The sequence below is a fragment of the Rattus rattus genome, chromosome 15, assembly GCF_011064425.1.
Source record: "Rattus rattus isolate New Zealand chromosome 15, Rrattus_CSIRO_v1, whole genome shotgun sequence".
NCBI lineage: Eukaryota > Metazoa > Chordata > Mammalia > Rodentia > Muridae > Rattus > Rattus rattus.
Genome location: NC_046168.1, coordinates 41,014,213 through 41,041,361, shown reverse-complemented (window position 1 = coordinate 41,041,361; position 27,149 = coordinate 41,014,213). Strand labels below are relative to the sequence as shown.

Below are 27,149 nucleotides of genomic sequence, written 5' to 3'. Positions count from 1 at the left end.
GTGGGTTTTTCACAGCGAGTGGCTGTATTTTTTTTTCCAATTTATCTCAATCGTTATTATGCAAACCTCATAGTTCTCATTTGCACTAAAGTCCTGGGAAAATCTCTAACAGAGCTATCTTTAGGTCTTGAAAACTATTCTTTCCTTTCCAGAAGGCCCCAAAGTGACAGGCTAACAGGACCTGCACTCTTCTGCCCTGGAAATGGTTCACTGGATCATTCTTCAGAACAGTATGCATCCATCTCTCAGCTCCAAGTTGCAGTCACAGGGAGGAAGCTTCGAGATTCACAGGCACTAATGAGTCTAGAATTACAATGTGCTTTAAGCAGATGCCTTTTACCTCATGTTGTACTGTCTACAAAGCTCATGTTACCAGCCAGTTCTCCTTTACCTTTTTGCTGTCTTTGCATCTGAGCAGACACCGAGTTAAGTCATACCTTTGGGATGTCAGACTTTGCTCCAGGTCCTCACAACAGAGAAAAGAGGTTCAGGAAGCTGTCCTGACCATTACGGATGAAAGTTAATGCAGGTGAAGTGGGATAGGGCCTGGATTTTCAGCTGATTTCCTGCCTTCATGGTCTTTTTTTAGTTTAATTATCAGTAACGATAGTTGCTACTCACAGATGCTTTTCAACTGAGGTTGCTGAGTTAGTCAGCGTCCTACTGCATAGAAACACCTGAGAAAAGATTAATTTTGACTACAGTCTTGGTTCTTCCAGGCCATGTTAACTCTTGGGTCTGTGGCAAACTATCCTGTAACCAAGAACATCTGGCAAAACCAAAACACTCAGCGCAAGACCAGGAAGCAAAAGAGAGGGGAAAAAGAGAAGACAGAGTCTCATGATAGTTTTGAGGGCATGCCCTCAATACCTTAGAGGCCTCCACCTACTAAAGCAACCACCTTCTAGTAGTATCCTCTGGGGAGCAAGGCTTTACTGTATGAGCCTTTGGGGGACACTCGCATCCAAAGGGTAACAGGCAGTCTCTCGAGGTTTTTTTCATGTTGCATCGTTTGGATCTTGTATGTATCCCACAATTCCATGTACTGGCCCCCAAAATGCCACCATTTTGGAAGTAAAACCTTTAAGAGGTAGAGCCTAGGGGGAAATCTTTAAGTAGCTGAGGTTGCATCAGAATCAGCCCCTTTCCTCTTCTCCTTTGCTTCCTACCATTAGACCACAGACCTCTAGCTGCCTGCAAGCCTTACCCCTGACGTATTCAGAAATAAGGCCACATCACCTCGTGTCTCTAATCTCTGCTTCCTAGGGAAGTAACCGGGACTTGTATTCAAGGGCCCTTCTTATCTTTGCTACTCCCAGCAAACAACTCTCTGATGCCTTTGTCTTAGGCAAGCTGTCCACCCTCTGATGTCTCTGAACTTCTAGTGAGGGGTTTGTCACATGACAAACCCAGCTGCCAGAGCACTGGAGAGCATAGCATAGGCTAACCACTTTGGGAGAAGATGCAAACAATGCAAGGTTTTTTGGGGTGCAAGGGGCCTTTTTCTTTTAGTTCTCCAGCATTTCTCTAGGATGTGAGGATGTTTCAGAATGAAATAAGCACGGTTTTTTTCTTGCTGTTTTCAGACTTTCTGTAATACTGCAATTACAGCTGGCATTACTAACTGTGATGGTGTGAATGGCACTATCAGAAGGCATGGCCTTGTTGGAGGAAGTGTGTCACTGTGTGGGTGGGCTTGGAGACCCTCCTCCTAGCTGCCGGAGGATGCTCAATCTGTTCCTGGCTTCCTTCAGGTGAAGATGTAGAACTCAGTTCCTCCTGCACCATGCCTGCCTAGATGCTAGAGCATGTTCCTGCCTTGATGATAATGGACTAAACCCCTGAACCTGTAAGTCAGCCCCAAATAAATGTTGTCCTTTATAAAACTTTCATTGATCATGGTGTCCGTTCACAGCAATAAAACCCAAACTAAGATACTAACCAAGAGCTGAGAGTGTTCAAGGAAGAGAAGCTGACTATAATGTAGCTTTTTGAGGTGTCCTGAAGAAGGAATTGGATACCTGCTGGGTCCCCACATTCAATGTTTCAGAGAATCATGAGAAAGGAGTATGGTATTATAGCGATAATCTCTTCAAAGAATGATCAACTCCCAAACTAATGCTTGACACCCTAGAACCCATAAGCCATCCAAAACCTCCCACGTTGTACTTACATTTATACTTTTCCTGAGTTCCAAACCTAAAATAGTGAAGGGAGTAGGTTAAAAATCCCATTTCAGTTGCTTGCCAGTTTAAAAAAAAAAAAAGGCATCATACAGCCAATGGCTATTTTTGAAAGATCCACTCTCCTCTAGAGATGAAAACCAAATCAAATGGCTTTTCCACTTGATCGATTTTAAAATGTAGAAGTAGGGGGAAGTGTGCTTTAGAATGAGACTCTAATGTAAGACTCCATTAAAAATTAATATCTTAGAAAGAAACTGGACTCTCTCATGCAGGTTGGTACATTCTTTACCCAAATGGTCAAGCTATGCATCTCACTTCTCCCTGGAGACCAGAGCTGTGGTGTGCAATGTCTTTTCTCCATTCCTCAATAAGTTCCTTTCTCAGAATGCTGAAAAGTCACAAAAGCAAGCACCTTCTCTCTATCCATAAGATAAAGCCAGCAGCAACACTCTCTTTCCTAAGATGCCCCATACAACCAAGGGAGAGGACTCTGTCCATTCCTGCAACCTGGATGTTGGCTAAGTACTGACGGATAATAATACCTTGCTGCATATGAACCTTGAGTCTGGAGAGAGTTTAAACTGGGTTAGCCATCAACAGAAGAAAAATAAAGACATAAGTATTCTCTACAAAATATAATAGTATGTAGTATGTAAGTATAAAAATATCATATGTACAGAGAACTGATAATGAAGTTTTAAAAATAATACTAACTTTTGTAAAAATTTTATTAATTAAAAAAATCAGACTCGTGTTTTAAGGTTAAATAAATTTAACATTCCTTCACAAAATGTGCAATGACTCTTCATTTTAAACATACCACACGTTTGCCTGTTCTGGAGGGGAAAGACATATCTACAAATCATAGTTCTCTATCATCTGTGCCTATTTGCTTTTGAAAGTGGTTATTCTTTCTCCAACAGTCTCACTGGCTGTACAAACCACACTGAAGAGCAGGTCCCATGCACAGCAATAGACGGTCAACACAAAATGAACTCAATGATATTTTTGGAGGGTTCCTTTTTCTGTCTCAGAATTCCTTGTCTGGGCAAATTCTTTTTTACTTCATAGATCTTTTGCTTATATTATGGTTTCTGAGTTTGTGTTTTTATGAGATTTTTTTCTTATGTGTGGATGTATGTGTCTATGTCTGTATTTCTTGAGCTTTTTCTTCGGCCATTTTTTTCTGTTTGTTGTTTGTTTTATCCTATTCGGGTTTGTTTGTTTTTATTTTATCTTATTTTATATTTTTTAGATGATTGTTTTCAAATGAGGGAGAAAATGAGAGAGGAAAAAAGGATGTAGACGTGTGGATGGGAAAGTAAGACGGGAAAACCATAATCAGAATATAGTGTATGAAAAAATGTATTTCCAATAGAAAAAAGGCAGTTACTCTCTCTTATCACCATTTTATGAATAATGTAATATGCATGGGGGGGTGGTCTCAGCTCCTATACAAATCTGTCCAAGTAAAGAACTATCTACCTCTTCCCACAAAGGGCATTTGTGCTCTTTCCTATTTGTCTACCTTGTTGCCTAACTAAGACTACAAATACAATTATTGTTTACATGAAATATAACAAAACTGAAGAAAATACCAAAAGAATACATTAGAATCCTGTCATGGGCCCACAAACTATGCCAAAAGCCTTGACCCAGCGTGATCCACTGTGTAAGGAAAGGCATTTAGCAATGAAAATAGAAAGCATGGATGTCTCACAAACAGAATAATCTGATGACGCCATTTCCTGCAGTTTCCCTGGATATATCCAGAGCTTATGTGGTAGAACCTACTCCATGAAGACAGAGGAAGATGGGGCCAACCAAAGGATGGTGAATCTGTGAAGAACATCAGCTAACATTCAGAGGTGCATAGCATGATGGAGGAAGGAGGAAAGAGGGGGTACATACTAGATCCTCAGCATTACTCTGCCCAGAAAACCTGGAGAGATGAAACTACACACAACATGGCCAATGGCTAAGAGTCATATTGGTTCTTCAAGTCAGGTTTCTTTTAGAGAAAGATATCCTAACCAAACAACAAACTAATGGGTCTGGGTTAAAACATAATGCTAGAGTCCTTCCAGCCTCAGGGAGAAGTCAAGCTGGCTTCAGTGATATGTTACCTCTTTTGATTGATAATGAGAATTAATGAAAGGGAGTGTTTTCCTCTCCATTGGAACCAAAAAGACTGAAGCAGTAACCCTAAAAGAGCCAAAGGCCACATCACTTCCTGGGTGGCTGTTTCTTGTCACCTTTGTTCAACTGTTCTGTCTTTCCAAAAACCTCCTCTGAATGTCTCCTTTGTGAGATGACTGTGCCAGTAACATCTGTGTGTTTGCTGAGAGTGCTAAGCCAAGATGCAAGACACCAAATGCTGATGGAAACAGGAGAAAAAGGATTTTTTTCACTTTGCCAAGCAGTAAAACAGGGGAAGAGACCTGAGCTTGTCTTTATTTTCCAGTTTCCTTTCTTTATTAAACCATACTAATATTCTCTCAAGAACAAACATACAGCCAAGGATACTACAGTGAGAGAATCTTATTTTCATGAAAGATGTCACAAAGTGCTCTCTTCAGCGATGCTCATTCTGGGAATCTTATCCTCATTCTGGGAAGCCAGGAAATATTCAGCCCCTAAAGCTACCACAAATGCAGCAAACCCCAATTTGAGTCCTTTTACTATTACGCTCATGCAAGTGATGTTGCTTGCAAAGTCGCCCATGTATCTCCAAGCCTCATTGTAAGTCCATGGATCCCTCAGCCCTCGGGCAGCAAGCTTCTTCTGCATCATTTCTAAAGGCATCTCTTCAGTGTTCCTCTGTCTGTAATCTGGAAGTTCCACTTTACCATGACCATGTCCATGTTCATGACCACATCCAGCAGCTATGTCTGACAACAATCACCTCCCAGGACTCTCAATATTCAACCTCCCAGCCGCAGCCAACTGAAAATGGACAGTCCTGAGCTCATCTTTAAAAAATAAAATATAAGGCAAATGATCTCCATCTGGAAGGAGATTTCAACTCTAGCAATCAGAGTCAGGAAGAAGAGAAAAACTCCCAAAGAAACAGGGCTCAAGCAAAGGTTTGGGGTGAGAGGAGATGAAATATAGTTAGAAACTGAGGAGTTGATTGTTTTGATCCAGGGGACAATCTCAGCTAATGGTAGAATGGGGCAGAAAAGTAAATAGAACTAACAGCTGGGGCTCATAGGAAATCAACCCAGGAAAGACAAACAGGTAGACATTGAATGTGCTGTTGATGGGACTGATACCACCAGAGTTCAACCATAAAAAGTGGAATACTGGAGAACAGGGAGAAAGAACAGAAAAATCATTGTGTGTCTACCTCAAGCACTAAGAACCTAGAGAAAGAATAGAAATGTTCAGAATGGAGAGACAAAGAGTAAAATCTACCAGACTTGATAACTATGGTAGAGTGAATAGCTGACCCTTCTTCCCCTATCTGCCCTCTTTACCTTATGAAACTGCAGCTAGTTGCACTCAAGAGGTGCCTCTACTTGTCTCCTAGATTTGAATTTAGTGAACTGAAACAAAGGTAGCCCAAATACACCTGTGGAATTAGATAGTTGTACTCTTAGGATAATAATGGCAACTGGTAGAGAGAAGAGGAGGTACAGGTATCACACTGTCAGAACAACATCCTAAAGATACTGATGTAACCTAAAAGAGATGATACAAGTATGTTCTAGGGACCAGCAAACTATATACCCTGTGAGACAAGTTTAGCTTGATATCTATTTATATAAATGAAGTTTTGTTGGAAGAGCCTAAGTTTGGACTATACAAGTCAAGTAGTTGTTACAGAGATTGTAGACAAGATTAAAAATACTTCCTATCTGATCCTATACAGAAAAATGTTGACTGAGCCCACTCTTCACCCATCCCAGCATCCATACACTTTGACCAGCAAGACCGTCTTTCTTCCTATTCAATTACCTTCTGAATCTGGACACAACTAACAGAAGAAGGCAGAAGGTGGAGAACATTCACTTGATTAAAAATTTTAGCATATTTTCTTAAATGAGTGCCAGAAATATTTTTGCAGTAGAGGTTATCTTCTCCTTTAGATTTTACTTTCCTGCTGCATGTTTACACATACTAATAATTTCCTCATGGCAGGAACAGGAAAGAGACCTAGTCCAACAGTATTCCCAACAGAATCAGTGTTTTTTACTCCCTTCTGCTTTATCACTGGTTTTGTGGCACCTCTGATTGGGTTGTCTTTGGAAAGAACCAACCTCACATTAGAGACACATAGTTCAAAGAGCAGTTTACTACAACCTATTTTATTTATTTTTCCTTCCATGTTTCCATCCCCTAGGGTTTTAAGACAGGGGTCTTACCATCAACCTAAAGCAGGCCCTGAACTCTCAGTCCTCTGGCTCGATCTCCCAAGTACTGGGCTGACAAGCCTATGTCACCCTTCCTGGGTTTCACTTTCACTTTTCAAAACATAAAAACACAGATAAAAATTCACTGGGACTGGGGATAGAATTTGGAGGGTAAGTGCTTGCTGCAGAAGTGTAAGACCTGAGTTCTGATCCCCAGCATCCACAAAGACCTGGGTTTTTATACACACACACATACACACACACATCATTGATTACAAAATAAGGAACCAAATATACAATGATAACTAAAGTTACTTGAATTATAAATGAAAAGTGGTAGCATGTATTTTATGGCTATAAAACCTCCAGGATGTATTTGGACTGTGTGCTTTTGAAAAAATAAGTGTTACAAGTTGGAAGCCAAGATAAAAAGGTTTCTCAGAATTATATAACTGTTTGAGTTAGACTGGCTACAGAGTTATGGGAATGTCCAAAATGTTAAGTTCCTCTGGTCTGAACTTTAAGAGTGACTGAGGGTTAACACTAGTTAAAAGGCTATGTCATGATGTGAAGGGTGCAGAGTTAGAAGTCAAACTCCAACTTGGCATTGACAGGTACAGGCTATGAGAGCCATCCCAACATCACCATTTGAAAACACCACCCAAATGGTAACACCTTTTCCAGGTTACTTTGAAGGCAGTGATGGTTTGTATATGCTTGGCTCAAGAACTGGCACTATTAGGAGGTATGGCCTCATTGGAGTAGGTGTGTCCCTGCAGATGTGTGCCTAAGACCCTCACCCTAGCTGCCTGGAAATCAGTCTTCCATTAGCAGCCTTCAGATAAAGCTGTAGAACTCTCAGCTCTGCCTGCACCATGCCTGCCTGGATGCTGCCATGCTCTCCCCACCTTGATGATAATGTACAGAACCTCTGAACCTGTAAGCCAGCCCCAATTAAATGTCCTTTTTAAGACTTGCCGTGGTCATGGTGTCTGTTCACAACAGTGAAACCCAAACTAAGACAAAGGCTGCTTGTAAGATAGAAAACAGAGGACATCCTTAGTGTGCACTGCAGGAAATGAATAATGTTCGAATGTTAATATAGCTAGAGAGATATTTATAAATGTGTAAGCATACACTATCAGGAATTACCTATGCCAAGTGAAACCCAATACTGGAAGACATTTATGCATGACATTTTAATAGACAGCTTCCTTCAGCATGTTCCAACATGGAAAAAAAGTGTCTGAAATAGTCTCAGCCCTTAATAAGCTGGATTTCTAAAGCTGGTGGCAACTTCATATGCAAATCGTCAAAGACATCTGTTAGCTATTTCTACTAAGTTTATGTTGATCACATTTCTAATTGTGGTTTCCTAGCCAGTCTGTTGACTCACACAAGCACATCAATAAGCTGACCTCTATAGGAAGTAATTAGGAAATTATTCTGGCACTGTCCTGTGATTGATGTTCCCAAAGTTTCAAATTAGCCTTTAGAAATCTCCTAAGGTATTGATTGCTTTGTAATGTCACCTTAAAAGAGTAAATAGCTATTTGTTTATACAAGAGCACATGGTTGGGAACAGAAGTAATATCCATGGCAGGTTTTAAAGCTCTGTGGTAACAGTCTGGGATTGGTCTATATAGATGCACGTAGAGGAGTGTCCTTTCATCTGGAGGTGATATATCTTAAGTGGACACCTGAAACTGATGGTTGTACCAAATTGTAAGCAGACTGCAATTTTTTCAAATAAAAACATATTTCTGGTAAATATCAACCTATGAATCAGGCACAGTAAGAGAGTAACAATACTCAGAATAAATTAATGTCATTTACAGAAAAAAAAATTGGATGAAACCAGGGGTATTTCATTAAGTGAAATAAGCCAAAGAGAAAATCAAATATCACATGTTCTCTTTCATGTATAGAGGCTCCCCAAAATGGCTTAAGCACAGAAAAGCCAAAGTTAGAGACTAGGTAGGGGTAGGAGAAAATAAAGAAGTTGCATAATAGGTACCAAAGCACAGATGGCAGGTATGAATTCTGGAACTCTACAGCATAGTAGAGTGACTCTTCACAATAAACTAACTATTGGATTAACAAGCCTAGAAGAGAGGAACTCAGGGGCTCTGTGACATTTAATCATGCTTGTCAGCTTCACACGCCTCAGAAGAGGGAGAAAGCTCAATTGAGGGAGGAATTGCCCCCATCAGGTTGCCCTGTGGTCCTGTCTATAAGGCATTTTCTTGATTATTGGTTGACATTGGCAACCCAGCCCACTGCGAGAAGTAACATCCCGAGGCAAATGAGCCTTAGGTTTATAAGAAAGGTAGCTGATCAAATCAGGGAAAGCAAGCTAGTAAGCAGTGTTCCCCCATGGTATCTACTTCAGTTCCTGCCTTAAGACCATGTCTTGGCTTCCTTCTGTTGTAAACTATAAGCCAAAGAAATCCTTTCTATCCTGAAGTTGCCTCTGGCCAGTATATTATCACAGCAACAGAAAGCAAACTGATAGAGTTTCTAACATAAAGAAGCAATAAGGAAAAGAAAATAGTAAATTCATTTAATTGAGTATTAAAATATCACTCTGCCTGGGTATGGTGGTGCATGCATTTAGTTTCAGCCCTTGGGTGGCAGAGGTAGAAATTTAAGGCCAGCCTGGTGTACATAGACTCTGTTCAAAATAAATAAATAAGTAAATAAATAAAATATCACACTGTAGCTCAAAATGTGTATAATTACTATATATTAATTAAAAGTAAAAAATCCAAAAATCAATTATAATAAATAAATAAGTAAAAAATTTGTCCAAAAGGTATATGTAGTTTCTTTCTCAAAATAATACATTATATTTTACTTAGCCTTCTTGTAATCATGTGAGAAGATACCAAAGGGAAGTTCTTTATAGTTTAGGGCATTTCTTTTTTTTTTAACATTTTTTCTTTTATTGGATTTTTTTATTTACATTTCAAATGTTATCTCCTTTCCTGGTTTCCCCTCTAGAAACCCACAAACTCCCCCTGCTTCTATAAGTGTGTTCCCACCCCCAATCCCTCTAACCTCCCCGCCCTGACATTCAGTTTGGGGCATTTCTGAATAATCACTTTCACTGGTCTTGCATTTGAAGTACACTATTAAGTCAAACAAAGATTATTTGGACATAAACATTATTTCACATTTATATTTACAGTCAATCTATATACAAGCAAGGTGGCTACTGAGAGACTGTCAAGGAAACATACACAGAACCAATACATGGATGACTTGCCTCTTAGGATGGGAAAGCATAATGTGATATTTCATCATACTACTCACATGGGACAAAATTTAAAGCTCATCAATGGTTTAGTTCTGGAATTTTCTATTTAAAATCTTTAGATTTCAATTGACCATCTGAAATTGTGTTAAATAAAGCTGTGGACAAAAGTAAACTGCTATATAGGAAAACCCAGCTCATAAGATCAATTTTATAAAAGTTGCCAGGTCTTAGGATGTTCCTGGACAATCACTAAGCAATCATGTAACCTTGAGAAATTCAGCTCATCTGTGAACCAGAACACATGACTACAACTCCATCCTTATGCTTGAGTAATAATGTCCCTTGCTTTAGGTTCCAGTATGGAAATTCCTTGTCCAGGCTTTCCTTTCTCCCATCTCTAATAAACCATAGAGACCGTAAGCCCCAAGAAATTTACCAGTCACCTAAACAGTCTAGTCATTCTCTGGACCAAGAAGCTCTCCAATTCTCTACCCAAGTTCAGGGCCACTGAACCCCTTTTTCCTGGGACCACCTCTCTACAGGAAGTATATAACCCATTGTGTTTAGTATATGTCTGCAGGGTGGTGAACAAACATTGGCAGAAAGGAGGTGGTTGGCAGACATGGTTACGTGAATCCACAAGTGTGACTGTAAAGGCCTTTGTAATTCAGGACTAATGTAATGTTCTAGTTTGCTTTTTGTTGCTGTGATAAACACCAAGACCAAAAAGCACCTTAAGGCAGAAAGTGTTTGTTTGGCCTACACTTCTATAGAACAGTGCATTATTGATGAAAGTCAGGGTAGGAACTCACTCAATAACCTTGAGAACGGAACTAAAGCATAGATGTAGGGAAACATCACTTAGTGGATTGCTCTCTGGCTTGTTCAACTAGCTTTCTCATACAGTCCAGATCTACCTGCCTATGGATGACAGCAACCACAGTCTACTGGGCTTACATCAATTAGTAAATAAGAAAATGTCTCATAGAAAAGGCCACAGGTCAACCAGTTGAGTTTCTCTCTTCATAGATGATGGTAGGTCTGTCTCAGCTACTGAAGCTAATTATGGCAGGCAGTTCTTCTTGAACTGTGGGTAGTCAAAAATTTTGTTCAAACCTAGCCTTTCCATTCACTGTGAAAATCGTCTTGTCAGAATTTCTTATATATAGATAATTACAGATTTAAATAATTGGCATATAGATCAAGTATACCTACCCAAAATTATCCATCCCTAAAGTCGAATTTATTTTAAAGGAAAAACCCTCTGTTATTAGATATATCTTTTCATTTATTTAAATTTCTCCTTCATCAAATTGTTCAAATTGTATATGTGTGTTCACACATGATCTATGTACATATTCGTATGAGTGGGGGCACACATGCTGTGATAGCCCAGGGAGTGGCACTATTAGAAGGTGTGGCCATGTTAGAGTAGGTGTGTCACTGTGGGTGTGAGCTCCAAGTCCCTCATCCTAGCAGCTGGAAGCCAGTATTCTATTAGCAGCCTTCAGATGAAGATGTAGAACTCTCAGCTTCTCCTGAACCATGCCTGCCTGCAAACTGCCATGCTCCTGCCTTGATGGTAATTGACTAAACCTCTGAACCTGTAAGTAAGCCCCAATTAAATGTTCTTTTTAAGAGTTGCTTTGGTCATGTTGTCTGTTCACAGCAGTAAAACCCTAAGACACATGCTGTAGTACTCCTGTGGGAAGGAAAAGGATCCATGCAGTACTCATAATCTGCCTTGTTTGAAACAGGGCCTTTCTTGTTTTTATATTGTATATGCCATGCTAGCTGGTGCTCAAACTTCCAAAAATGCTTGTGTCTCTGTCTACCATCTCCTTACAGGAGCACTAGAATCACATATGCTTAAACAGCAGATCGAACTTTTTCATGGGTTCCATATAATCAAAATCAGCTTCTTGTGCTTGCACAGAAAGAACTTTAATCTATTTGAGTCATGTCCCACACATAAATTGTTCAATTTTCCTAAAGATCAGTTTCTTCATGTATAAAAGGTATTAGTTAAGACAAGATGACACACTCTACAGAAAAGTCTTATAGCCAGAAGCTAGAAAGAACCCAGGTGTTCCTGAACAGAGGAATGGATACAGAAAATGTGGTACATTTACACAATGTGTACAACTCAGCTATTAAAAACAATGACTTCATGAAATTCATAGGCAAATAGATAGAACTAGAAAATATCATCATGAGTGAGGTAACCCAATAACAAAAGAACACACATTGTATGTACTCACTGATAAGTGGATATTAGCCCAAAAGCTCGAATTACCCAAGATACAATCCACAAACCACATGAAGCTCAAGAAGGGTGACCAAAGTGTGGATGCTTCAGTCCTTCTTAGAAAGAGAAACAAAAATATTCATAGGATAAAATATGGAGACAAAGTTTGGAGCACAGACTGAAGGAAAGGCCATCCAGAGACTGCCCTATCTGGGGTTCCAGCCCATATACATACAGCCACCAAACCCAGACAATATTGCTGATGCCAAGAAGTGCATGCTGACAGAAGTCTGATATAGCTGTCTCCTGAAAGGCTCAGCCAGAACATGACAAATACAGAGGCAAATACTGGCAGCCAACCATTGAACTGAAGATGGAGTCCCCATTGGAGCAGCAAGAGAAAGGATTGACAGAGCTAAAAAGGTTTGCAACCCCATAAGAACAACAATACCAACCAACCAGAGCTCCCAGACACTAAACTACCATGCAAAGAGTACACATAGACAAACCCATGGCTCCAGCTGCATATGTAGCAGAGGATGGCCTTGCTGGGCACCAAAGGGAGGAGAAGCCCTTAGTCCTGCCAAGGCTGGCCCCTCCAGTGTATGGGAATATCAAAGCAGAGAGATGGGGAGGTGGGGAAAAATGGGTGTATGGGTGCGGGAACACCCTCATAGAAGATGGAGAAAGAGGGATGAGATAGAGGGTTTATAGATGGGGAACCAAGAAAGGGAATAACATTTAAAATATAAATAAAAAGATATCCAATATAAAAAAGAAAAATAAAGAGAAAAGCTCTGAGCAGCTGTAGCAATGGCTGACATTTCCTTCTTGCCCTCCTTGAGCAGGAGATTTTGTTTGTTTAGAAAGAAAGAAAGAAAGAAAGAAAGAAAGAAAGAAAGAAAGGAAGGAAGGAAGGAAGGAAGGAAGGAAGAAAGAAAGAAAGAAAGAAAGAAAGAAAGAAAGAAAGAAAGAAAGAAAGCAAGCCTTATACTACTGTTCTCTATCTATACCCCAGAACTAAAGTTGAGCCATAGCTGTACTTACCCAAATCCTATGCAGAGAAAGCAAGTTGCCCAGGACTGCTGTTCATAGGTAAGACCACCACTTTTGCTCCAATAAATGACCAAAGAGGGACCCACCAGAAGAACACAGGGTACAGGAACCACAGAGCAGCCTGGAACAGGATCCTTCAGGAATGCTCTCAACCTAAGATCACAGGCTCACAGGCCCACAAGCTCCAGTCAGAGACAGCAAGACCAACTAACACCAGAGATAACAAAGCACAAGAAATTAAGCAACAGAAACCAAGGCTACTTGGCATCCTCAGAACCCAGTTCTCTCAACACACCAAGTCCTGGATATGCCAACACACTAGAAAAGCAAGATTCGAATTTAAATCACATCTCATGGTGATGATAGAGGACCTTAAGAAGGACATAAATAACTCCCTTAATGAAAAAGAGGAAAACACAGATAAACAGGTAGAAGCTCTCAAAGAAGAAACACAAAAATCCTTTAAAGAATTACAGGAAAACAAATGAAATAGATGAAGGAATTGAACAAAACCCTTCAGGATATAAAAACAATAAATAAATCACAAAGGGAGACAACCATGGAGATAGAAAACTTAGGAAAGAGATCAGGAGACATAGATGCAAGCATCACTAACAGAATACAAGAGATAGAAGGGAGAATCTCAGGGGCAGAAGGTACCCTAGAAAACATTGACAACAGTCAAAGAAACTGCAAAGCGCAAAAAGCCCTTAACCCAAAATATCCAGGAAATCCAGGACACAATGAGATCGTTAAACCTATGGATAGTAGGTATAGAAGAGAGCCAAGATTCCTAACTTAAAGGGCCAGTAAATATCTTTAACAAAATAATAGAAGAAAACTTCCCTAACCTAAAGAAAGAAATGCCCATGAACTACAAGAATCCTACAGAACTCCAAATAGACTGAACCAGAAAAGAAATTCCTGTCACATAATAATCAAAACACCAAATGTACAAAACAAAAGAAAGAATATTAAAAAGCAGTAAGGGGAAAAGTCAAGTAACATATAAAGGCAGACCTATCAGAATTACACCAGATTTCTCAACAGAGACTCTAAAAGCCAAAAGATACTGGGCAGATGTGATACAGACCCTAAGAGAACACAAATGCCAGCCTAGGCTACTATACCCAGCAAAACTCTAAATTAATATAGACAAACTAAGATATTCCATGACAAAAGCAAATTTACACAGTATCTTTACACAAATCCAGCACTACAAAGGATAATAGATGGAAAACTACAACACAAGGAGGGAAACTACACTGTACAAAAAGCAAGAAATTAATCTTTCAACAAGCTCAAAGGAAGATAGACACACAAACATAATTCCACCTCTAACAACAAAAATAACAGACAACAACAATTTCCCTCAATATTTCTTAACATTAATGGACTTAATTCCCCAATAAAAAGACATAGACTAACAGACTAGATATGTAAAAAGCAACCAGCATTTTGCTGCATATAAGAAACACACCTCAGTGACAAAGACAGCACTTCCTCAGAATATAAGGCTGGAAAAAAATTTCCAAGGAAATGGTCTGAAGAAACAAGCTGGGATAGCCATTCTAATATTGAATAAAAATCAACTTTCAACCAAAATTTATCAAAAAAGTAAGGAAGGCCATTTCATATTCATCAAAGAAAAAAATCAACCAAGGTGAACTATCAATTCTAAATATCTATGTTCCAAATGCCAAGGCAACCACATGCATAAAAGATACTTTAATGACGCTCAAAGCACACATTCACCTCAAACAATAATAGTAGAAGACTTCAATAGTCTTCAGTGGACAGATCATGGAAACAGAAACTAAAAAGACACAGTGAAATTAACAGAAGTTATGAACCAATTGGATTTAACAGATATCTATAGAACATTTCATCCTAAAACAAAAGATTATACCTTCTCAGCACCTCATGGCACCTTCTCCAAAATTGACAATATAATCTGTCACAAAACGTGCCTCAACAGATTCAAGAAGATTGAAATAATCCCTTGCATCCTATCAGATGACCACAGACTAAGGCTGGTCTTCAATAACAACAACAACAGAAAGCCCACATATATGTGGAAGCTGAACATTGCTATACTCGATAACTTGGTCAAAGGAAAATTAACGAAATTAAAAACTTTTTAAAATTTAATGAAAATGAAGGCACAACATACACAAACTTATAAATGAGAGCAGTGCTAAGAGGAAACTCATAGCTCTGAGTGCCTCCAAAAAGAAACTGGAAAGAACATATACTAGGAGCTTGACAGCATACCTGAAAGCTCTAGAAGAAAAAGAAGGAAATATACCCGAGGACTAGATGGCAGGAAATAATCAAACCCAGGACTGAAATCAACCAAGTAGAAACAAAAAGCACTATACAAAGAATCAACAAAACCAGGAGCTTGTTCTTTGAGAAAATCAGCAAGAGAGATAAGCCCTTAGTCAAATTAACCAGAGGGTACAGGAAGAGTACCAAAATTAACATAATCAGAAATGAAAAAAGAGACACAATGACAGAAATGGAGGAAATTTTTTTTAAAAAAAATCACCAGATCCTACTACAAAATTCTATCCTCAAAAAAACTGGAAAATTTGGATGAAATGGACAATTTTCTAGACAGATACCAGGTACCAAAGTTAAATCAGGATCAGATAAACAATTTAAACAGTCCCATAACCCCTAAAGAAGTAGAAGCAGTCATTAAAAGTCTCCCAACCAAAACAAAAAACAAACAAAAACAAAAACAAAAAACAAAAAACCTCAGGACCAGATGGGTTTAGTGCAGAATTCTATCAGACCTTCAAAGAAGACCTAATACCAATACTCTTCAAACTATTCCATAGAACAGAACCGGAAGGAACACTACCCAATTCATTCTATGAAGCCACAATTACTCTTATACCTAAAGGACACAAAGACCCAAAAAAGAAATAGTAATTTCCATATGAATATCAATGCAAAAATACTCAATAAAATTCTCACAAACCAAATCCAAGAACACATCAAAATGATTATCTACCATGATCAAGATGGCTTCATCTCAGAAATGCAGGGATGGTTCAATATATGGAAATCCACCAACATAATACACTATGTAAACAAATTCAAAGAAAAAAATCACATGATCATCTCATTAGATGCTGAGAAAGCATTTGACAAAATTCAACACTCCTTCATGATAAAAGTCTGGAAAGGTCAGGAATTCAAGGCCTATACCTAAACATAGTAAAAGCAATATACAGCAAACCAGTAGCTAACATCAAACTAAATGGAGAGAAACTTGAAGTAATCCCACTAAAATCAGGGACTAGACAAGGCTGCCCACTCTCTCCCTACTTATTAAATATAGTACTCAAAGTCCTAGCTCAAGAAATTAGACAACCAAAGGAGATCAAAGGGATACAAAATGGAAAGGAAGAAGTCAAAATAACACTATTTGCAAATGATATGATAGTATACTTAAGTTACCCCCAAAATTCCACCAGAGAACTCCTACAGCTGGCAAACAATTTCAGCAAAGTGGCTGGGTATAAAATTAACTCAAACAAATCAGGATACTCAAGGGATAAACAGGCTGAGAAGGAAAGTAGGGAAATGACACCCTTCACAATAGTCACAAATAATATAAAATACCTTGGTGTGGCGCTAACCAAGCAAATGAAAGATCTACATGACAGCCAAGAACTTCAAGTCCCCAAAGAAAGAAATCGAAGATCTCAGAAAATGGAAAAAAAATCTCCCATGCTCATGGATTTGCAGGACTAATAATGTAAAAATGGTCATTTTGCCAAAAGCAGTAGACAGATTCTATGCAATCCCCATCAAAATTCCAACTCAATTCTTCATAGAGTTAGAAAGATCAATTTGCAAATTCATTTGGAATAATAAAAAATCCAGGATAGAGAAAACTATTCTCAACAATAAAATAACTTCTGTGAGAATCATGATCCTTGACCTCAAGCAAGAGCAATAGTAATAAAAACTACATGGTGTTGGTACAGAGACAGGCAGGTAGATCAGTGGAATAGAATTGAAGACCCAGAAATGAACCCACACACCTATGGCCACTTGATCTTTGACAAAGGAGCTAAAACTGTCCAGTGGAAAAGAGACAGTGTTTTCAACAAATGGTGTTGGTTCAACTGGAGGTCAGCATGTAAAAGAATTCAAATTAATCCATCCTTATCTCCTCCTACAAAGCTCAAGTCCAAGTCGATCAAGGATCTCCACATAAAACCAGATACACTCAAACTAATAGAAGAGAAAGTGGGGAAGACCCTCAAGCACATAGGCACATGGGGAGATTTCCCGAACAGAACACCAATGGCTTATGTTCTAAAATCAAGAATCAACAAAGGGGACCTCATGAAATTGCAAAACTTCTATAAGGCAAAGAACACTATCAATAGAACAAAACAGCAACCAACAGATTGGGAAAAGATCATTACCAATCCTACATCCCATAGAGGACTTATATCCATATACAAAGAATTCAAGAAGTTAAGACTACAGAGAATCATATAACCCTAATTAAAAATGGGGTACAGAGCTAAACAAAAATTCTCAGCTGAGAAAACTCAAGTGGCCAAGAAGCACCTAAAAAGAAATGTTCAACATTCTTAGACATCAGGGAAATGCAAATCAAAACAACCCCGAGATTCCACCCCACACCAGTTAGAATGTCTAAGATAAAAAACTCACTTGGCAGCAGATACTGGCGAGGATGTGGAAAAAGTGGAACACTCTTCCTCCATTGTTGGTGGGATTTCAAGCTGGAACAACTACTGTGGAAATCAGTCTAGTGGTTCCTCAGAAAATTGGACATAGTGCTACCTAAGCACCCAGCTATGCCACTCCCAGGCATATAACCAAAAAATGCTCCAACATATAACAAGGACACATGATCTACTATGTTCATAGCAGCCTTATTTATAATAGACAGAAGCTGGAAAGAACCCAGATGTCCTTGAACAGAGGAATGATTACAGAAAATGTGGTATATGTACACAATGGAGTTAAAATAATGACTTCATGAAATTTTTAGGCAAATGGATGGAACTAGAAAATATTATCCTGAGTGAGGTAATCTAGTCACAAAAGGACACACATGGTATGCACTCACTGATAAATAGATATTAGCCCAAAAGCTTGAAATACCCAAGATACAACTCACAGAACATATGAAGCTCAAGAAGGAAAAACAAAGTGTAGATTCTTCAGTTCTTCTTAGAAGATACTCAGGAGAGGTAGAGGGTGGGATAGACTTGGGAGGAAAAGTGGAGGGAAGGAGGGAAGGGGGACAGGATCAGGTATGGGAGGAAAAGGGGATGATATATAGAGGGTCAGGAATTTGAAGAGAGGTGTATAGCAATGGTGGATGGGGAACTGGTGATAGCCTCCAGCAAGTCCCAGATACCAGGAAAGCAAGAGGCTCCCAGGACTCAACAGGGATGAGATTATCTGAAATGCCCAACAAAGAGGAGGGAGAACCTGTAGAGACCATATCCAGAGGTTAAGCAAGGTCCCAGGTTGGGGGATAGGGCCACCCACTCATCTCCAAATGTTTAACATAGAATTGTTCCTATCTAAAGGAAATATGGAGACAAAGTGTGAAGCAGAGACTGAAGGAAGGCTATCCAGAGACTTCCCCATCTGAGTATCCATCCCAAATACAGGCCCCAAGACCAGACACTATTGCACATGCCAAGAAGTGCTTCCTGACAGGAACTTGATATATCTGTCTCCTGAGATGTTCTACCAGAGCCTGACAAATACAAAGGAAGATGCTCAAAGTCAACAACTGGACTAAGCATGGGGACCCCAATGAAGTTAGAGAAAGGACTGAAGGAGCTGAAGGGATTTGCAACCCTATGAGAAGAACAACAACATCAACAAACCAGACACCCCAAAGCTCCCAGGGACTAAACCACCAACTAAAAAATACACATGAAGTGACCCATGGCTCCAGCTGCATATGTAGCAGAAGATGGCCTTGATGGGCATCAATGGGAGGAGAGGCCCTTGGTCCTGTGAAGGCTCAATGCCTCAGTGTAGGGGAATGCCAGGGTGTTGGGGTAGGAATGGATGAGTTGTTGGGGGAGCAGTCTCACAGAAGCAGGGGAAGGGAGTGGGATAGGGGGTTTCTAGAGGGGAAATCAGAAAAGGGGATATTTGAAATGTAAATAAATAAAATATCCAATTAAAAAATTATCTTTCCTCTGTGCAACTTGATCTGACCATACAGTTTATATACAGTAGTAAGATGATGTAATTTCGTTTTTAATGCAAGACCTAAATAAATAAGATATGAATTTTTTTTTACAAAAAGAAAGAACAACTGAGGACTCAGCTATACCACACCTGGGCATATACCCAAATGATGCTCCAACATACAACAAAGAAACATGCTCCACTATGTTTATAGCCAGAAGCTAGAAAGAGCCCAAATGTCCTTCAACAGAGGAATGGATTCAAAACATGTGGTGCATCTACACAATGGAGTACTACTCAGCTATCAAAAACAATGACTTCATGAAATTCCTAGGCAAATGGAGTGAACTAGAAAATATCATCCTGGGTGAGGTAACCCAATCACAGAAAAACACACATGGTATGTACTCATTGATAAGTGGATGCTAGCCCAAATGCTTGAATTACCCAAGATGCAATACATAGACCAGAGAAAGCTCAAGAAGAAGGATGACCAAAGTGCAGATGCTCTCACTCCTTCTTAAAAGGGAGAACAAAAATCCATAGGAGGGGATATGGAGGCAAAGTTTGAAGCAGAGGCTGAAGGAATGGCCATTCAGAGCCTGCCCCACATGTGGCATATATATATATATATATATATATATATATATATATATATATATCTCCATGAAAACTAGATAAGATGATGAAGCCAAGAAGAGCATGCTGAAAGGGACTGGATATAGATCTCTCCTGAGAGTCACAACCAGACTACGTCAAATACAGAGGTGAATGCTCGCAGCAAACCATTGAACTGAGAATGGGACTTCCTTTGGGGGAATTAGAGGAAGAACTGAAAGAGCTGAAGGGGCTTGCAACCCCATAAGAACAATGCCAACCAGAGCTTCCAGGGACTAAACCACTACCCAAAGATTATACATGGACTGACCCTGGGCTCCAACTGCATATGTAGCAGTGAATAGCCTTGTTGGGGCACCAGTGGAAGGGGAAGTCCTTGGTCTTCCAAAATCCAAGCTCTATCATGAACTATGAGGTCAGGCAATGATGTGACAATCCTGGCCATTCGTTGCAGCAATATACCCCCTAGTGAACAATGCTGATGTTGAAGTTTGCTATACATAGGTAGGGGCTGGACTATAAAAGGACTTTACTTTCTGTTCAGTTTTTCTGTGATTTTTAAACTGATTTTTTTCAAATTAGTTTTTTTTGTGTCTGTTTTAGAGAAAATTAAAGAAAATAACTCTTGTCATATCTACTTTGTTCCCCACCCCATTACTTTCTCCACAACAGAGTGTCTCTTGATAAAGAAATTATTTCAAAAATCAGTAATAATGATTTATCTGAAATGAGGACCTTTACCTTTACCTAGCTTGTTCAAATGTGAGGCAGATGTTCCTTCTAGCTGTTAGCAGATGATCTTGCCAGCAGTGTCAGACTGAGAGTTCCAGAAATACAAGATCTGGCTGCACAGCTTCAGCCTCCACTTCCTCCAGATTCTGATTGTCAAGGGACAGAACTGTTTCTAAGATCTACTGCTCAGGGGAAGTGAGAAATAATGTAACTAGTGAGTAAAGCTTCCAAGGGCAGGAGAGGCATTGCTGAGATGTGAACACTGCCATGTGAATCCAGGACATCGGCACAAACTGGAGGGCTACAATCTCCTTCTTGCCTGCCTGCTTGTCCTTTTGGTTTTGTTTTTGTTTGTTTGTTTGTTTGTTTGTTTGTTTTATTTGAGACAAAACAAATAACATCAGAGTAAACAGTATCTAGAATAAGCAAGTAAAGACACACCTAAGCACCTCTATTACATGTATAAAAGTTATTTAAAGCAATGCAATGCTTCAAGACATTGCAGGAAATCCACCTACTACAAGGCTACAAGGTACTCATTCTCTTAAAAAAAAAACTCTAGAGCTTCCTGTTAGAAATGGTCAATGGTTTCATGTTGATTCACTGGGAGTGTTTCTGAGGCTCTGAAAAATTAAATGAAAAGTTTTAGGTTCTTGTAATGAGGTTACTGCTAATGGGGAAGAAGTTGGTATGAAGGCTCAGGGTGTACTGAAACCATGAAACATAGAAACCATGGGGTAGCTGTCCTTCTCACTCAACATTGGTAATGCTTTATTTGTTGCCTATATTTTGGCTACACAGATGAAATACAAGCTTGAAAATCCGGAAGGAGTCCAGAAAAAAAGAAATAAAAAACATGCTCCTAAAAGGGAACTATGAAAGAAACGAGGCTTATTTAATCTAGAAAAGATAAGGCTCAAGGGAAACTCAGTATTTTTCTTTAAATAGGTAAAGGGCTAAAGTAACAGTGGCATGAACATGATTATTTTTGCTGATAACAGCTTAGTAGATGGTATTGTAGCATAAAAAATCACTTAGGCATCAGGGACTTAGTAAGGTTTGTGATCCTCAGAAAACTATGAAATAAGAGTGATTTTTAATAGCAATCATTTAAAGACAGAACTTCTCTAAGCAATGTCTTACAGTGTAGGAGGAGATGCTGAAATGATCTTTCACAAGTCTGGTCTCTGAAACACAGATATTCTTAAGATTCTCAGACATATCCTCAACCATGGAATCTTATCCTTTACATAAATAATGTGAATAGAGGAAATAAATACCACCAGTAAGCAAAGTATTTAAAAGAAAGCACATGTCATGACGGCACATTTTAGGCATGTCCTAAAATGATGCTCAAACAAAATTTTAAGAATTCAGCAGTGAGATTACAATCAGATTAAACATCAATTTTGATTCCTGCAGTTTCTTGGTATATATTTTCTTTCAAGTCAAATTCTCTCTCCAGCCCTACTCTTAGCTGAAACAATACCTCAGCGTAAATATGCCCTTGGTGACCACATAGGGTAACTTCAGAAACTATTAACAGTGAATCCTTTGAATCTCTTCAACATATAGGATATATTATATATACTCTATATATACATCATGCATTATATATAAACTCATCTTAATCAAAGCTCAAATGCATACTCAATGCAGGATTCTTTCAGTGGACTGGATCTAGTGGCCTAAAGCTAGGAGTCTCTTCCTAGAAGTCAAACCAACAGACCCCTGATGGTGTTTTCTTGATTCTCATGGGATTGGTCTATATTTTTCTTATTTTTTATGTTTTCATAAAAGAGTGAAACTTTACTATAAGACCTATTGTGGTGGTTTGAATAGGAATATCCCCCATAATTCATATGTTTGAATGCTTGTCCATAGGGAGTGGCACTATTAGGAAGTGTGGCCTTGTTGAAGTAGGTGTGGCCTTGTTGGAAGAAGTGTATCACTGTTGGAGTGGGCTTTGAGGTCGCACATGCTCAAGCTATGCCCAGTGTGAAATTCCAGTCACCTTCTGATACCTGTAGATCAAGATGTAGAACTCTCAGCAACTTCTCCAGCACCGTGTCTGTCAAGTTCTATGCTATGACAATGATGGACTAGACCTCTGAAACTGTAAGTCAGCCCCAACTAAATGTTTGCTTTTATAAGAGTTGCTGTGGTCACAACATTTCTTCACAGCAATAGAACCTTAAGACAAAAATTAATACCAGGAGTGGGGTATTGCTATGATAGGCCTGACCATGCTTTATTTAGAGGGATGTCGACTTTGAAACTGTGGATTTGCAAAACAGTTGAGCTCTTTAAGGGGGAGGGGACTAATGGGTCATCCTAGCTTTAACATGGAAGACAGTGGTGCTGAGGGTGATTTGAACTGTGGAGGCTTGAATCAAGAGGTTTCATAGGAGAAGAAGTTAAGTATGTGGCCTACAAATTGTCCTGTTGATGTTTTAGTGAAGAATGAGGCTGGTTTTTGCCCTTGCCTAAAAAGTCTACGTGAGGCTAAATTGAAGAGTTTTAGATTAATTGTACTACAGAGAAAATCTCAAAACAGACTAGTGTTGACTCTGTCATGTGGTTATTAGTTCTATGCAAATCTATAATGAAAATGGCAAGCTGAGAAAGGAAAAATAAAAATGTACAATTTGAGGAGAAAGGGGGTACTAGGTAGTGAAACGAATCTAATGTCTGTGTTTAAGGAGATAAACTGATTGAAGCAAAGCTTGATGTTAAATGGAATAAAGGGAGTGGTGACCTCAGGGCAAAGTCCCAGATAAGCTTTTAACTTGTGAAAAGGAATTAAAGAAAAGCTTAGGGCCATGTGTGGTAGTACATAGACTTAATCCCAGCACTTAGAAGGCAGAGGTTGGTGGAATGCTAAGTTTGAGGCCAGTCTAACCTACAGATTGAGTTCCAGAACATCCAAGCTTAGGGAGTAAAAGTAACCATCTGACAACAGAAAGCTGGTCAAGATGTAATTGAATGAGGCCAGGATCCAACCCCATCAAGCAGCAGAACATAGCAGCCATGTGGTTCTGACTAGAGTAAAGGATGTTAAGAAAGGGGTTATGAATCTCCCTCCATAACTAAGGACTAAGTTACTGAGGCCAAGCATGTGTCAGGGCTGTTCCTGTGTGGAAATCTGGAGAAGTGATGCTGTAAAGGTGAAGCCTGAATTGCCTTGGAGACCCCAAGACATTGGAAATACAGAATCATGAGATATCTGCCAAGGAAAGCTGCTAACAGGGTGTGGAACCAGCAAGAGAGCAAAGTGTCTAACAAGTCAACAAAGCTGAAAGCAGCTGGAGAACTGAAGAGTGCCTTGATTTCAGTCATGGAGATGCAGAGTTTGGAGTTTGCTGGTTTTCAGTTTTGCTTTAGTTCAGTATTTCTTCACTACATTCCATTCCCTACACTTTAGAACAGTAATATATATCCTGTATCATTAAATGTTGGCTTTTCTTTTTTATTTTGATTTTTAAAGAGCATTATAGTTAAGAGAGCATGTATCAAAAGAGACTTTGAACTTTAAACTTTTAAATAGGCTTGACACTATTATACACTATGGAAACTTCAAAAGTTAGACTGAATGTATTTCTGCATTGTGGTACAATTACAAGCCTATGGTGGCTAGGGAATGGATTGTCGTGGTTTGAAAAGGAATGGCCCCCATAGACTCATGTGTTTGAATGCCCATAGTGAGTGGCACTATTAGGAAATGTGACTTTGCTGGAGTATGGCCTTCTTGGAAGAAATATGTCACTGTGGAGGCAGACTTTCAGGTCTCATATGCTCAAGCCATACCCAGTGTGGTGATGTTCTTCTGCTGCCCATGGATCAAGGTGTAGAACTCTCAGCATCATAACTACCTGCATGCTGCCATGCTTTCTATGATGATAATAATGGACTAAACCAGCCCCAATTCAATGTTTTTTTTACAAGAGTTGCTATGGTAGTGGTGTCTCTTCACAGCAATAGAAAACCTAAGATACCTATATACTTCTTTTCATGCAAATACACACTGTGATATCTGGTCCATGACTACCAAGGAACAAAATTTTGCATTGGTGCCTCTGGGGGGGATGAGAAACTTTGCCAAGAATTTCACTATAAGGTCCTTTCCAGCCATATCATCAATTTTATTTGCTTCTATTCTTCAGAGCCCATGCAAAGCAAACACTTGGGACATTTCAAACTTGAAAACAGTCTCATAACACAGTGCAGGAGTCCAGCAAGCCTTAAATCAGTAAAACACCACAAAACCCCCTGTATGTTCATCTGACACAGAGATCTGAATGTCAGATCAGTGATTCTAAAAGTCTAAAGCTCAGAATCAGAAGCTACAGTGACTGATGGCAGAGAGAACATTTTCAAAAATGCAAATCGCCTGCTCTTCCTCAGACCCCTTGGATTAACAGCTTGGTAGAAACAGTTATCTATATTTAAAAAAAAAATCAAAAAAACATGGTGCCTACTTTCTGTCACTCCCTCCTGTCCACCACCAGGGCTCTGATGGTCTTAAGAGCCACTGAATTAGATTTTGGATGATCCTGTTCATTTGGAATTCAACTGCTGTGAACTTGGGATGGTGGAAAACCAATACCCAGAAAGCAGCTTCAGAATGGAGGGCAGATTGCTATTGCTAGCCTGCTGTGTGAGATGAGAATAGAGAGCTTCCCCTCGGAGGACTTTAATTTTAAGGAGAGGCAATGTAATATTCTGGAAAGGAGCTATACCATTACTCTAGTGGAGACATGTCACTGTCTCCCATCCCATGGGGAAAGATGAGTAATGGCTCTCCTTTCCAAAAGGGCAACCTTTAGAGTGCAGTGGTATAGTTAACACTGCTGACGTGAAATAGGGTACTTAAAAAGAAGGGGGGGACACTGTTGGAGTGATGGTTTTGTGCACTGTGTAATGATTATCCGTATATTATTCAAATGATAATTTCTATACTGGCAGAATTAAGTACAGGTCAGACTTTTTTTATATACATTCGTCATCATTTTCTGATTGGTCAATAAATAGCTGATCAGTCAATTTCCTGGGTGGAAGAAATAGGAAGGCTGGACTTCCAATACCAAGCAGGGGTGCCAGGGGAAAAGATGTGAGTGGAAAGCTATGAGGAGAAGTGTGTGGAGAAACCACATGGAGAGAACAGAAGGATTTGCTATGAGGTTTCAATGAATGAACAGACATGAGCATACACATGGATCAGAGCCAGCCTGGGAAAGACTCAAACCTGAAGGTAAAGTACCTGTGGCTGGAAAGTAGATAGTGTAGAGGGTTAGAATCACTAAGAACCTGCCCAGCCTAGGTTTACAACTTGTTGATCAACTTAATGGGTCTGTATGTCAATTATTTAAGAGTTAGAATGGGAATTAATAAAACTTTGTGCTTAAATTATAGTCTATGGGACAGACCCAGTAAATACCATGCCAATTGGTAACTCTTTTGGTTTTGCTATGGTTTGGATCAGAGTTCGCTCCAAACATTTTATGTGCTGGAAATGTGAACCCTAGTCTCATAAATAAAAGTAGTAAGGTCAGGGCTGGAGAGATGGCTCAGCAGTTAAGAACACTGAGTGCTCTTCCAGAGGTCCTAGAAACCACACAGCGGCTCACAGTCATCTGTAATGAGATCCAATGCCTTCTTCTGGTGTGTCTGAAGACAGTGACAGTGTACTCACATACAATAAATAAATAAATAAATAAATAAATAAATAAATAAATAAATAAATCTTAAATATTAAGAGGGTCTTTAAGCCTAGTGTGAAGTTGACATCCTTGCAAGGGAATCATAACCATAGTTATTTCTCAAAAAGAAATTGTTTGTTTATAGCAAGACTGGTTAAGAACACTGGCTGCTCTTCCGGAGGCCCTGAGTTAAATTCCCAGCAACCACATGGTGACTCACAACCATCTGTAATGGGATCCGATGCCCTCTTCTGGTGTGTCTGAAGACAGCTTACAGTATACTCATATAAATAAATAAATAAATAAATAAATAAATAAATAAATAAATAAATAAAAATAAATAAAAATTTTAAGTACCTTAAATAAAAGAGCAAGACTATCCCGTTATGTCAGCCTTTCTGTGTCCTTTTCGGTGTCTCTAGCCTGTTTTAATTGAGCCAAAGGGGCTCTCATCAGAATCTGACAGGATACAATCACCTCATTGTGACCTTTCACCATGGGTCTCTAGTTATAGCAATGGAAACAAGACTGATAGTTTTGTTTTCCTTGCTCTTTACTAAGGACACTAAGAACATGTTCCCTTCTAAATTTGCAGGAACTATCAAAGGGGGATACAGAATAGTAAGGGGTAGGAAGGAACCATTTATTGGGACCCTCCTGCCTCACATCTGCAGCACATCCTTCTCCAAGAATAGATCTAAAATAGTCTGGTTCCTGAACTCGAAAGATCTGTTGTCCCTATAATCCATCCAATGCTTGTTCATGTTCTTGTCTTCACATCCC

At 39.3% G+C, this 27,149-nt stretch overlaps 1 protein-coding gene across 1 annotated transcript; it reads right to left on the bottom strand.

Moving 5' to 3' along the window:
• Nucleotides 1-3,465: 3,465 nt before the first annotated feature.
• On the bottom strand, nucleotides 3,466-5,084 carry LOC116884365 (NADH dehydrogenase [ubiquinone] 1 beta subcomplex subunit 3-like; the record flags this gene model as incomplete). Its single annotated transcript, XM_032885490.1, has 1 exon — nucleotides 3,466-5,084. A coding segment is annotated over one exon (339 nt), but the record flags the coding sequence as incomplete, so codon positions are not given.
• Between the last annotated feature and the right edge of the window lie 22,065 nt (nucleotides 5,085-27,149).